Here is a 14,207-nt window from a genome sequence, read left to right on the forward strand (position 1 = left end):
CTTCTTAATCCACCCAGAGATGTCTGATGCATTATCAGAGACATGATAGTCCATGTAAAGGAAACTCATTTCTGCCTCTGGTTCACCACCTTCACAAGGTTTAATGGATGCATCTGTGGACTGATTTAGTCCAGTCAGTGCAAAATGTTGATTTTTTTGTCTCTCTGGAAACTGTACATGTTGGTGGCTCTGAATCATTCTAGACTGAACCCTCAGGGTGTTATTTCTGCACTCACAATGATACATTCACAGGATGAAATCCTAATTTCTCTGCAGCAAGAACTTTACCTACTTAGTGCTAAGTAATTTGATTCACGATCATGCTTTTGGATGTTGGCAGTCTGAAGACCCCAGCTGACTGGAAGATAATTCCCCAAAATTGCTCACTGCCTTTGTCAGAGTCTATCTATCTATGTGGCCATTTGCAGGCTGACCTGAGGCTCACCCACGCTCTAAACCAGCCCTGCAAGAACCAGTTTAATCCAAAAGCTGGAACCTTGCATTATCACCTTCCCTGATGGATTCTTTGGCTCATCAACAAGATAATTAAGTAGCCTGGTTTTCTGTCAGCTGCCTCTGAAATTGAGTGTAGATGTTTCAGTTCTGACTGCAAAGAACTGCATAGACAATCCCTGTAATCATTTAAAAAACTGCCAAAACAATCTAGCTGAGAATTAACATATGCTAGTTTTGTAACATACAGAGAGGGGCACTTTTTGCACAATCCAAAAGCCAAAATTCCACAATTTTGTTCTCCCCCTTGCTGTATGGTTTGCTCTGTGTCCTCAGCAAGTTTCACTTCAGTATGTTTCAGGCCTCTTCTTGTAATGTTCCTAAGCCATTTTGAGCTTTATAGGTTATAGATGCTACAAAAATATGAGGCATCATTACTGCATTAAAGTGGAAGATTCTGAAAGGGCCATAAAGTGCTACTGAAACTAATTATAACAAGCACACATTTATTCAGGTTAAACTACCAAAAGATCAGTAAAGGAGTTACACATGGCCTCCTCATGAATGCCAATAGAAATCAAAGTAGTTAATGTGATTGCCATGAACACCAAAAGAATTAATTACCAGGAAAAAGGATATATATTTTTATAGCTTAAGCAGTTTTTTTGGTTTGTTTTTTTTTTTTTTAATTATTTCTACTGGAGAAAGACTTTCCAAAATTTTTTCTACTGGAGACTATAAGACTTGGCTTAAAAAGTGCAGCCTTTTTCTGGATTCCAAATGGAGAAGGTGCAGATGGATGATATGGTTGCAATGTATGGCAGCAAATACTTCATAAAGATCTCATTGCTGGCTTCACTTTCCTGCAAAGTTCAAATCACTTCCTACCCAGTTTTAGTTGTCAGCGTAGTCATTCTGGTTAGAATTTTGGATGAAATATATTTCTATTTAATGTGGATTTCACAACAGCTTTGAGAGGTTATCTTCAGGGTTTTGGGTTTTTTTCTGTAAGCAATGATCCCTCTCCTCTAGTTCATCTTTGAAGAGTAAAATGCCAGAGAGTAATTAAAGCTAATTTGTCTGGGAGATGCACTGAAAAACTTTCTGAAGCAAAGGCTGCTAGAGAAACCTATCTTCCATTTAGTGCTGGCTCTTAAATGTAGGTGGTAGTCAGGAGTTCCTTCATTTTCAGCTAAGAGCTCAAATGGGTTTCCCAAAGTATGGCAGCAGTGGTAATTCACATATCTCTGCAGTCCCTCTGCCACAGGGGCCAGATATTGCTGTCCCACCTTGTTATGGGCTGCCATGATTTGGGGGCAAACCTCCTGCCTCTATCTCCTTCAGCATCTTGCCTTGGCAGGAGCCTGGACATGCTGCAGACACTCACATCTACAGACTGGGACCAGGTGAGGCTGATTGTCTTCAGCTGCCAAAATCAAACTCTATTTCAAAAATTCACCTACCACTTTTAAGATTGCATGTCAGTTTGCTCTTCTGGCACCTAAGTATGAATTGTTTATAGGTAGTCCTGTGAAGTAATAGTTTTACACTTTTTTTTCTCTCTGCATGATACAAACAGTACAGGTCTGCATAAGACACTGCAGGCAAGTGAGCTGACAAAATTTCCTCCCTGAAGGAAGATGTTGTCAGCATGTTGACATGGCAGGACTGTGGCTGCTTAAAGGAGAGGGAATAAAAATGAGTGTAGAAAACATAGTAAAAATACTGAACTTTCATAAGTTGTATTAAGATGGGCTGATTGCTGCAGCAAAGATGTTATAATTTAGTAATAGCTCCATGTGCACAATCAGCACTAAGATTTTACCTCTGTACTGCTTTAGAAACTGAGATTTCTCATGAGGAGGTTTGTGCTGATGTCTGCATGGCTGTCCCTTCAAAAATTTCTTTTGCTGCAACACCACCTGAGACTCCCAAACACAAAAGTTTGGGAGGTCACAGCAATGGAGTGACCAGGCTCCCCTTTTGGAGCAGCATTAATTAATTGCAAGCAATCCCTCGAGATTCATTTCTTCTCTTTATTTCCAAACATTATAAATGTCCACACAGCAGACACAGCTCTAGGAGATGACACTGAGATAGCCATTTCCCTGTCTACTTGAACAGCTCCCCATCTTCTGCTTTCACCTGGAGGTGATACGAATTGTCCCAGTCTGGCAGAGCAGAGCCTTGAGCCCAGGGTGTCCCCCAGGCACTCGGGGGTGCCACTGGCTGGGGAGCATCACTCACCCTCCCCATGGTCCCTGCACAGGAAGGATCAGCTCCACAGCTCCCAGGGGAGCAGGGGATGCTGTGGCAGCCCTGCTGCTCTTGCCAAAGCTCCCTTAGGCACTCCCTCTTTGTGGGAGCTCCTGGGACACGTCCCCTAGCAATTAAAACCCCTGCAGCCAGATTTCTCAGCTGAGCCTCTTAGATCTCAGTTCATGTCCTGCTCAGTAGTCTATTCGTGGTGTGCTGTCTTCTCAGAGCCCTCCTGCTTTGTGCTAACTGTGTCTTTGCCCAAGCATGAAAACCAAACATTAGACCATTGTTTTTGGTGTTAGCCATTTGGGCTCAGCCCCCACAGAGCCCAGGACTGATGGCCTAGTGCTGATCCTGTGTGATACAGACCCTGGGAAGGTCCCAGTGGGTCTCAGTACCCATTGTTGAAACTGCTCTTTCTTGCTGACAGAACCACCACAGACCACCTGAGCTTGCTGCTCTACCAGCTGAGGCATCCTACTGATGCTCCCCAAATGCAGCAGATTTTGCTCAGTAAGGAGCAGATAGATACAGTAAATACTCAGTTTACTCTATGTGATTGCCTGTCCTTTCAGATGAGCAGTTCTAAGAATGAGTGATGTCAGAGAGCTCTGTTCTCCTCAGAGACAGTGAGGCAATTCAAAAGCCCTCATTTTATCTGATGAAGTCCTAATCAGCATGAGGCAATGAGGGTAGAAGTGCCATGAAGTCAGTAGTACAACTCTTCACAATCTTTGGGACATGGGATTCTACTGTACATGCTGGACCATCCAGCATTTGGGGTGGGAGTAATGCTGCTTCAAAACAACTGGTTCCCTCATCTTTTTACCCTGTTTGGTGCAGTTTATTGTTCCTGACTTCTTTCTTGATGAAGAACTTCCTCTGCAAAAGATCACAAGTTTATGTGCTTATTCAAAATAATTCAGTGCTTCTGTTTCCCAAAGTTCTAGGAGCTGCCCAGGGATGACTGACAACTTCTGTTCTGGTTTTTGGATGTGTGTTGGTTAGTTATGACTAGTCACATCTGTCACTTGAAGTCTAATATGAATGCACAGGGTTTGAAGGCCTCTCCCCACAGTTTGACTGCCCATCCTCAAGCAAGCACATACAAACAAGCCAAGGCCGCACGCTGACCTGGCTCATCATCTCCCTGGTTCTGAGCTCTCTGACCTATCTGCTCCAACCAGACTAAAATGCACTGATGTGCCACAGATGGTGGAGGAAGCTCTTTAAGAGAACTAATAGCTGCTTTGTAGTGATTTCTGGTTTTTCTCTTCTTAGCTTCTTGCAATAGAGGTGAACACACCGGAGAAATTCAGCTCGACGGCTGACGTGGTGATTCACTTGTTGGACACCAATGACAATGTCCCCAAGTTCTCCTCTGACTACTACATTGCCAGGATCCCTGAGAACTCCCCAGGGGGCTCCAATGTAGTTGCTGTTACAGTAAGTTTCATTCACTTCTTAAGAAGTGTTCTCTTTTCAGGGTGTCTGTGGAAACAATTCAAGTACCTTAAAAATAGTGGACAGGGCAAATAACAAATCTTACTCAACATTTGACTTCTGCACCAAACTCCAATTATTTTCCAGAATCAACCCAAAAAAACCACTTTGGGAAAAAATAAAGTTTTGACAAATATTATTTAGAACAACATGAGCCATCTGCTTTTAAGACAAATCACATGGCCCTTGAGTATTAAGAAAGCCTCAGCCAAATCAGTGTCCAGTGGGAAGATTCAGTTATGGCTAAGTGGAATTGGATTTACTGGATTTGCTTGCTTAAGTATGAGTAAAAAGAAAACAAGATGGCTGCTTAGAAGTTATTAGTCACCTCCTCTTGGGAGGAACCTGGCTGCTAAAGGATCATGAAACAGTTAATGAGGGCAAGAATATAAAATGAAAGTGCTTAGGACTGGGAAAAAAAGATCCCTATGTATGCATCTTCTCACAGTGGGAAAAATATGCCTATGGATTTTCCAGTATCTTGCATTTTCATACAAAGAAAGTTAGGGTATTACATGGGCCCTGAGTGCTGGAGGAGCATTTCCAGCTGCTTCTCTCTAATGCAACTGCTGAGATTGGAAACAGCCCTCATGTCACAAAGCCAAGAAAGCTCCTGGCCACCTGGCCTTGGTGGGGGATGCAAGTCACCTTGCAGAGGCCACACAGGTAAGGATGGTGGAGGCAGGTTGCCAGAGATCTCCAGCAGAAGCTGGCAACATGTAAGAAAGATGATTAAATAATCAGAATAATAAAGTGCTGAAGGCAAATTTTAGCAATGGAAGAATCAAAGAACTGAAATATAAACAATAGAGAAAAGGTTATTGCATGAAACTAATAGGAAATCTATTACAGACTCTTAAACATAACTATCTTTGAAGTAAGAGGAGTAAAAAAATTCTAGGATGTGGACAGCAAAAAAGAAGAGATTTAAAAAATGTTTGCAGAAGCAATAAAATTTCTGAGCCAAAGTGCACAGGAACGTGTAGCTGAAGGAGGCCATGTAAAGTTTAGTCATGTGCTGTCAACTCAGTACTTGACCCAGATTCACAACTATATGTGAAAACCTAAGATGTTTCAAGTACTCAGAATGGCAATTCTGGAAGAAGTCCCAGGTATGCAGATGTTTTAAGTGAAGTTAGACAGTATTAAACTAGGCTGTGGTCAAAATCATGGCGTTAGAGAATCTGACAAGCTCATGCCAAAGAACGAAATTACACCTACCAGTAGGGCTGCAGATGTGTTATGTTGATCATGCAGGAATCAAAGACATTGTTCCAGTTGTCAGATATTTAAACATGGGGATGAATGAATCAACCAGCACCACCATGAATTTTGATGGCCAGATCCAATAGTGTAACACCTCCTCAGAGCTATCAGAGGAGCAGGAGCCTATGGAAATAGCTGCTACCAAATCAATAGCTTTCCTAAGCCTGAGCTGAGAAAGGAAGCCAACAAGAGCATGAAACAAAGATATCATCTGGTAGTAGCGTATGCATTATTAAAAATCACACAGGCACAAGAGTGATTAAAAAATAAACAAAGCTGAAACACAATGTATAGATTGAAATATTTGTTATTCATTACTATAAATTGACTTAATTAAACAAGCAGAAGATTAAAAATACAATATAAGAAGTAAATAATTTTGTCTAGGGAATATTCATTAATGTTTAACTGATAATTAGGAAGGTCTGAGAGCTGGCAGTGTGTTCATGTCACTGAGAGTATCTCCATCTCCATCAAAGGAGGGGGAGGTAACTGTGGATGGATGGGGCCATCTAGCGTCACTCTCTGTGCCAGAGCCCCCGGCACAGGGACAGCATTCCTGGGGCTGGCAGGGACATTTCCTGGTGGTGGGTTGTGCACTTTCTAGGTGCATATTTGCTCATGTGGTTTCCCACTAAAAATGTGATGGAAAAGAGAGTGAAAAGCATTTGGGCCTGTTAAAATAAAAATGAAACAGTTCTTTTTCCATTTTAGTAAAGTAAAACTCTCTTCTTTTCTTAAGGCTACAGATCCAGATTCAGGGCTTTGGGGAGAAATCAAGTACTCTATCTATGGAACAGGAGCAGATCTGTAAGTAACAAGTAAATAAATAAAACTACATAACCTCTGAGCAGAGTTGTAAAATAATTTTAAAAGAAAGCTAGCAAGCTCATTCTTGGTCTGCTCATTTCCAAGAACATTTATGCCATGTTCTTTGTGAGTTCTGTGAACTACTACTGTGAAGCTACTGTGATCATTAAACATCTATTTCATCAACCCAAGGAATTCTACCCACAAACCCCCAAAGAGATACAAAGCAGCTAAAGTATCAATACACAGGATTTGTTCAATCACCATTTGAAAAATACTTGTAAGAGAAAGAGAGATTTTGGTCTAGTTGTGAAAAGTCAGTTCTACAGAAAAATAATTTCTTGGGTTTTTTCCCCTTCCCTTTCCACATGGCTTTACAAATAGCTCTTGTCAAGATAAATCAAGGGAGACAAGATATTCAAGGATATACACTTCAGCTTTGGAGGTCAGCTGCAAAGGCTGTTAAAAGCCTTTCATATACTTAAATATAATAGTCCTGCATCAGGAAAAAAGGAATTTGATGCTTACTTGATTTGGTAATAATGCCTCCCTGTCTTTGGGAACAGTGCTGAGGGTAGAACATGTTGAAACACTGGTTCCTTCACATCATGTCCATGGTGGAATCAATGACATGGCTGTCATAGATATTCCTGCTGGAGCCTGCATTCTGCAGGGCAGGATGCTGGAAATGAATGAAAAGCCTGAGCTCTTCAGGCACTCATCTCAAGAATCTTTTTTCCTCTGTACATTATCCACCTGGAGCTAAAGCTGAACTCTTCTTGTTAAGGTGAAAGCCATTTAGGAGGCACAATCAAAGTCCAAAATCCAAGATGTTAAGGGTGAACCACTTCTGTAGCCAGAAGGATACACATTTGGGAGCATTTCCACGATGGATTATTTTGAGCCTCTTCACTAAGTCTTTAAGCTAGCTGCTAACTGCACAGAGAGAAGCAAGAAAAGGTCATGTCATGCAGGCAGACCTCTTAGGTTTAGAATGCAGCAGCTGGTGGAAAGAAGCTTGAGAAGGTTGTTGACAAAGGATTTAGGGGAAAAAAAATATAAGCACAACTTTATTCTGATTGGCATTATGGGGCTGCTCAGATTCACTGTTCTTATGCTGTTGAATGAAGAAATTATGATGTGAACTTTTCCTTTTCAAGTGTTTTTGTTTGTTTTCCTCCTGCTAGAATGGCATCACTCTGCAAGGCTGGATTGATTTTTCTAGCCCTGACACCTCTAGATGTGCTGAACACACAGTTTGATGCAAATAGGAGAATTTCAGCTAGAGGCACAATGTTTCTGTCTTGGATATTACATCAGTGGGTGTGCAGTTGTGTGGGCAGAAAGATGAGTTGCACTGGAGTAAGAGAAATAGTGTTAAATGTAGAAGATGAAACCCATCTGATGGCAATCCTACTTTGATAATCCAAGCTGCCAGTGGGAGCACTTCTATTCTTCCCCTAAAATGAGAATGATGAGAGTGCTGTCTGCATGGTTAGGCTGGGCTGGGTGCTGAGGAGGCAGCACAGGCACTGTCTCCTACACAGCTATTCCCACCTACAGATCCTGGATTTCATCAAAACTTGTATTTGTATTGAACAGGGTTATGAGAACAATTGAAGACTCTAGATTGCTAAATGCCCCTTTTATCATCACTCTCAATTGCATTCAGAGCTGGAATACAGAAAATATTTTGCTACCCTGTACATTGATCAAAGGAAATATAAAAAATTTAATCTGTTAAAAGCACTCCTGCTTGGAGCCTACAGTGGCAGTCCATTTTAAAAAGACACTTTTTTGGTGTCTTCTCTATAAATCCAAACTTTGGGCTGACACTTTTGACAGTGTCTCTATAATTACAAATGTGTAAAACTGAACTTGCAACTGATAAATCTGAACACCCACTCCATCCTAGTGTCAGTCTATGGAAAAATGGTTATTTTTGGAAAAGATAATTTACCCTGTAGTTTGGGAGATTTAAGAGCAGATTTTTTTCCTACCCATTCTGAGAAGTGAAGACCTTAAATATGAGATGCATCACACTTCTTTTAGATATTTAGGTGACATAAATCAATCTTAATTTATGCAGGACTTAATATATTACACTGTACTTTTAAACTGAAAAAAAAAAAGTAAAAATATAGGCTTAATGTTTTTCCTTTTAATGCAAGAAAATCAATCTGGGAGAAGGCCATCACACTGAGCATTTACTGAGGACAAAGACTTTTAATGGAAAATGCAGCTAAAATGGCACAAGAGAGAGAAAACTATGAGACACTGATAGTTCTCAGGTTTTCAAGCCTAAAGGAACTAGACAAACACCAGGTAGAGTGAAAGATTTGGAAACAGAGAGGAATTAGGTGAAGAGTACCAGTGTCTGGGCACAGCATTTCAGTCTTTACAGCCTGGAGCAAAGGTGGCATCTAAACATATATTAAGTGAGCAAAAGTCTTTCCTTGCTTCTTTTCCAGGTTCCTAATCCACCCATCAACAGGTATAATTTACACCCAGCCCTGGGCTGTGCTAGATGCTGAAGTGAACTCAAAGTATAATTTCTATGTGAAAGCAGAGGACACAGATGGGAAATACAGCTTGGCTGAAGTGTTTATCACCGTGCTAGATGTCAATGACCACTCTCCAGAGTTCAATGAAAACATCCAGGAGAAGACAATGATCATTGGGTCACCAGTGAAGATAGAGGTGAGAGATGGCACCGTGTGTCACAAAGCAGAGTGCTTTGGAAAAGCCCTGGCTCTGCTGTTTACTCTCAGGGGTTATGATGAATGTCTGAAAGTTGTCTTTTCTTGCAGCTTTATTTTGCACAGCCATTTGGATGTAACAAATGGATTAAAGTGTAGAATTATAGTATTTACTGACTGCTGAGAAGGAGAAATAAATTCTATAGGCAGAATATAAAGTCCTGTTACAGCATTTGAACAATCAGCTGGGGGACAGTCCTGGATTATACAGTGATCACAAGAAGCCCAAACAAGATAAGTGAATGAAAGGGTTTTGAACACATAACCTTCCTGACACCCCTTTGTGTTCAACCACACAACTTAGTTCCCTTCGTTTTGAAGAACCATAACCAATAATCCAGTGCAGAACAGAAGGTGAAAAAATGCAATAACTCATTCCCAGGCAGAACATCCTATGTTACACATATTTAAATGCATACCATGAAGCCTGATCACACAACACCTAATGTTAGCAGTTTATTCTGACAGAGCACAAAAATTAAGGCAGCTATAGTTTATGGCATGGAGCTAATCCCATTGTTCTTTATCACTTCACATTTGTCCCCCACACTGTGTGAGAAGCTCCCAGCTGAGGACCATTTGCATTCTACAGATAGGTTACAGTTCAGTTTTTCCTCTGATTTTATTTCATCTCAAATAGAAGTAATTTATAAAGAAAGGAGCCTAGTCCTGCTGTTTTTCACTAGAAAATGTAGCCTACCTTCCAAAATTAAATGAAAGCAGCCCAGTCATGGCACAGATGCTATCAGAAGTGAGTGATCAGAAGGTGTTTGTCCTCAGGCAGAGATACAAACAATTACACCTTTGTTTTTCACACTTCCCCTACCAGGCTATAGACCAAGATGCAGAAGAACCCAACAATATTGTGGATTATTCCATCATGCAAGCAGATCCAGCCAATGTGTTTGACATAGACCAAAGCACTGGGGAGATCAAGCTGAAATCCTATATCCGATCTCTGGACATCATCCACAACATCACAAACAATAAAGATTGCATATGGTCATTGGTGGTCCAGGCCAAAGACAGAGGCTCCCCATCCTTCAGTACCACAGCAGTTCTGAAGATTGATATCACAGAAGAGGTAAGCAAATGTTTTAGAAAAGTCCTTGTGGGAGACAATCCCTGAAAGGCACCAAAGGGTAGACATTGCTTGCTCCATTTCTGAGACTTTCTTGCCAGCTCTGTTTTGCAGAGTATTTCTATAGCCTTGTGGTGAAGCTGGATTCTACAGCCACAAATGTGAAAGATATTTTGATCAGAAATATTGCAAAGGTACAAAGGTAGGAGCATAATATAGCTGGGAGATGAGATTTTGTTAGAGATTGTTAGATATGAATTAAGGTCTATGGACTTCTGAGAGTAATGGTAAATCCCGACTACTACATTTCTGCTGTTTTATTTTCATCCAGAAGAAAAAAAAATCTTTTTTCCCTTACAAAAAGTGAGTGGAAAACAGCTGGGGTCAGAGTGAACTAAATCAGAGAAATCAACTTAAGTGACATAGGAAAAGTGAGAAAAAACTTGACAGAAATGCTTTAAAGTACATAGAACTTTGGATGGGAGTTCAATAATTGCATTTTTAGCAGATGAAACAAGAAGACTCTAAAACAGTCTTGCACATGTACGTTGAGCTTTTCCTTAGTCCAGCTTTTAAGTCAGCTGAAGAACAAGCAGGGATTTATGGTGTGCAGCACATGCTTGCACGATTCTTATTTATTGTAACTGCCTTGCCATGCCTTTAACTAGGTACCAGCAGGGAGGAAATGGGCTTTAAAGCAGATGAGAAACACACCATTAGCCTGACAGTCTCTGGACCACACACATAAACAGGACAAAGATGCAAATCTTCCAGACAGCAGCTGGCCTTCTCTTTGTTTGGTCACAATGCTCCCACTGCCCTTAGGTCTGTTATAATCTGTCTCTGTTTTCTCCATCTCCTTTTATTCCCCTGGTACTCTGAGGCACATTCACATGATAGTTTTCGTACACAGGTCAGAGCCTGCTGGCCTGCCAGGGGACTTGGGTCTGCCCTAGCAGGGCAGTGCCTGGCATGGGGCTGCCTTTGGGGCCAGCCCTGTGAGCGTGGGCTGGGCTTGCTGCTGCAAGGCTCTGCCACGTGGAGCTGGGTGACTCTGCATGCAGGGTGTCTGTCTGTGGTGAGTCTAGAGATTTAGCTGTTCTTACAGATACAAAGGAAATGCCCTGCTTAGCACTTGGATTTCTCATGGAAATGAAGTTTTGGTGGGTTTTATACAACAAACAAGAATTGCTGCCCACAGCCAAGAGCGGGAGTAGTTGCCCTCCCTGCCTTGCTTCCAGGCTCCTCACATGCTGCAAGTTTCAGGAGTGCATGGCAGCAGGTGGACCCAGGCACAGCCCTCAGGCATGTCCCTGCTGGTGGCCACCAGCCTCCCCTTCCCTCCTGGGTGAGCTGGAAACCTCTCTGTCAGCATGTGGGGCTGATGGGTGTGAGTGGAGGGAGGGTGTCCCACACCTCCCTGCTGGGGGACAACAGCTGAAGGACAACTGTAAGGAAAACAAAAGTAGCTGATACTTTGGGATAAAGAGTTTCCTGAAGCAATAGCAGTACCTGATGAAAGATGGTGTCCTGTATGAAATCCCCTGTCTGCTCCCTTTTCTCCCCCTCCAGGGGTACATATTTGGCACAAGGTGAGGGAGAGCCCTCCTCATAAAGTCTGAAGGGGAAGCAGAGAGCATGTGATGACATAGATTTCCTCACACAGAGTTCTTTTCCTTCTTCCCATGCTCCAAGTCCCAACAGAGAGTCTGAGATAGCAACAGCATCTTCTTTCTTTGAGTTGGTTTCTTCAGCAGGATCTGGGCTACTAATCTAGTGTCACATCCTCCATAACCTCTTGTACATGTCTCTATTACTTCTTCCATGGCTTGTAAAGATTTGGGTTGGTTGGGTTGGGGGATTTTTTATCCCATAGCATCCCATCTTTTTTGCAGAAACAGACTTCAGTTTGCAGGTACATGAGGTGCAGTGCCAGTGTCCCAAACCCTTGGTCACTGCCTGTGTCCCAGGGACCGACAGTCACTGCCAACACTTTGTGAAGAAAACAATCTCTTGGTGTAGGCATATTGCATACACATTCTCTCTCTCTTTCTCTGAGGCTGTTACAAATGTGCATTTCATCCCCCTGTGCTCCAGCTGTACAAAGGCTCTTATTTCACTGTTTGGTGGGCATTTATGTATTACTGATTTTGGATAAGGAGGATATTTTTGAATGCATCCTCTAGAGGTTTCCTGCAGTGTTAATCACAGTAAGTAATTAAACAGGCATATTTTCTGATTAACGTTTACCATTGCAATTAGCACAAGTCTGTGCCCTTCGAGATGGATGCCTTGTGGCTAAGTTCAGCAGTATTGCACATCAAAAGGACCTTCTCTTGGAATAATAGAGTGCTAAAAGAATCCAAAGGCCTTTTAATTTAACTGAGTCTGATTTTATGGAAATTGGTACTGAGGGGCATCTCTTAATATCCTATCCTTTCACAATAAATAAAAAATACCCTTTCACAGAATGAAAAAACATATGCTGGAAAAGCCAGTCTTTTTCCATCCATATGTCTCACTCAGAAATCTATTCCTGCCTGATATTTTCAGAGGAGGCTGATTCCCACTCCTGTTCCTGAAAGCTGGCCTTATGGGGGCATCCCTTGGCCTCTTGATGACTCCACTGAGGTTCTGCAAATGTAGAGGGGGCGTTTATTTACACCTCCTCACAGACTGAGCCTTAAGTCCATATTTAGACAGCATAATCTGTAGTTCTTAATAGCTTTGACCACTCATTTAGCCTTCTAAATATAGCTGGTGAGTCTCAGTTTTAGATTCTCTTAACTGAAAGGCTTGACAAAAATCTTTGAAGTAACATGGAGATCATCTGTTTCGTGCTAATGGCAACCATGGGAGCTGTGGTTGCTGGCACTGAACAGCCCTTGCCACATTTGCAGAGCAGTTAGCCTCTTCTTTCCACGGTTTTATGGACTTGAAATGAATATTGGTTTGATTTGAGAAGTCTTGCTTCATGCTGGTGTTTGTACTGCAAAGTGATGCAAACACAGCCTTCAGATACAGTGACAGCACTGAGCTTTGGGATAAGCACTGCAGGGGCAGCTGGTGTTCTACCTCGGATCAGGATTCACTTCTGAAGCAAATCTCCTGATCATCCCCACATGCTGTGGGATGGCCTGTGCCTCACATGGCTCCAAGCACACAAGGTGGATTCTTTCAGAGGAAAATGTGTTTTGGGAGCACACCTAGTGTGCCTAGGCACCAACAGGCAGTTCCTCCCTGCAACCAGGCTAGAACAAAACCCCAGAAACACTGAATGTGTGGAAGTGGGCTGGTTCATTGCACAGACTGTACAGATCCACTTGCTCAAGTCAACACAGCCTGAGATGTCTGTAACACAATCATTGAACCAAACAGTTATGATGGAGTCCAACCCCAGCACTGCCAAGTCCATCACAAAACTATGTCCCTTAAGTGCCACATCTGCAAATAATCTGCAATAGCTTGGGCTCTTAACAGGTTTGCCTACTTACTTAGACTCCTAAATATAGCTGGTGAGCCTTAGCTGCTCATGTGATTGAAGAGCTCAACCACATTCCTTCTGGGTCCAGCTTCTGGATACTTGGCCCATGTGCTCTGCTCACTGCAACCCATGCATTAGGGAAGGCACTTGAGAAGCCACCACAGCCAAAAAAATCCCAAAAAGCAGCAGAGCATTATCTTCTGTGAGCAGTGGTATTTTGGTTTTTTAACTCCTCTGATGACTGTTAAAGAGTGTTTCTTCCATGTCCCAGCCCACAGAGACGTGACAGCTTTCATTTAATCATGTATCTGCTTGTATTTTATGTGCACCAGAAAAACCAGTACCCTTCAAAGTGCAGCATGCCTTTTAGGAAAAAAACAACAGCTTCAGCAATTCAACAAATAGTGGCACTATTTGTTGAGCTGGCTACGTGGCATTGCTGGTAATCAACACAAGGACTTCATGTTTTAAATGTGCATTTCCCCTAAGTGTCTCTGCAGCCTGGCTAGGATTATGTCATTCCTGGCCTGTATTGCAAGTTATTCCTTCTATTTATCCTGCCAGTGTCATGGCCATGACAAACAGAAACTCT

At 42.2% G+C, this 14,207-nt stretch overlaps 1 protein-coding gene across 1 annotated transcript in view; it reads left to right on the plus strand.

The window, feature by feature from the left end:
• The window catches only part of CDHR1 (cadherin related family member 1), a 43,048-nt gene that overhangs the window by 25,459 nt on the left and 3,382 nt on the right, over positions 1 to 14,207 (plus strand). Inside the window, exons 13-16 of the mRNA XM_066554788.1 lie at positions 3,994 to 4,158; positions 6,224 to 6,291; positions 8,763 to 8,991; positions 9,880 to 10,134. Of these exons, the coding sequence (XP_066410885.1) occupies positions 3,994 to 4,158; positions 6,224 to 6,291; positions 8,763 to 8,991; positions 9,880 to 10,134 (717 nt within the window). The remainder of the gene's footprint in view (positions 1 to 3,993; positions 4,159 to 6,223; positions 6,292 to 8,762; positions 8,992 to 9,879; positions 10,135 to 14,207) is intronic.

This window comes from Molothrus aeneus, chromosome 8 (genome assembly GCF_037042795.1).
Source record: "Molothrus aeneus isolate 106 chromosome 8, BPBGC_Maene_1.0, whole genome shotgun sequence".
Lineage (NCBI taxonomy): Eukaryota > Metazoa > Chordata > Aves > Passeriformes > Icteridae > Molothrus > Molothrus aeneus.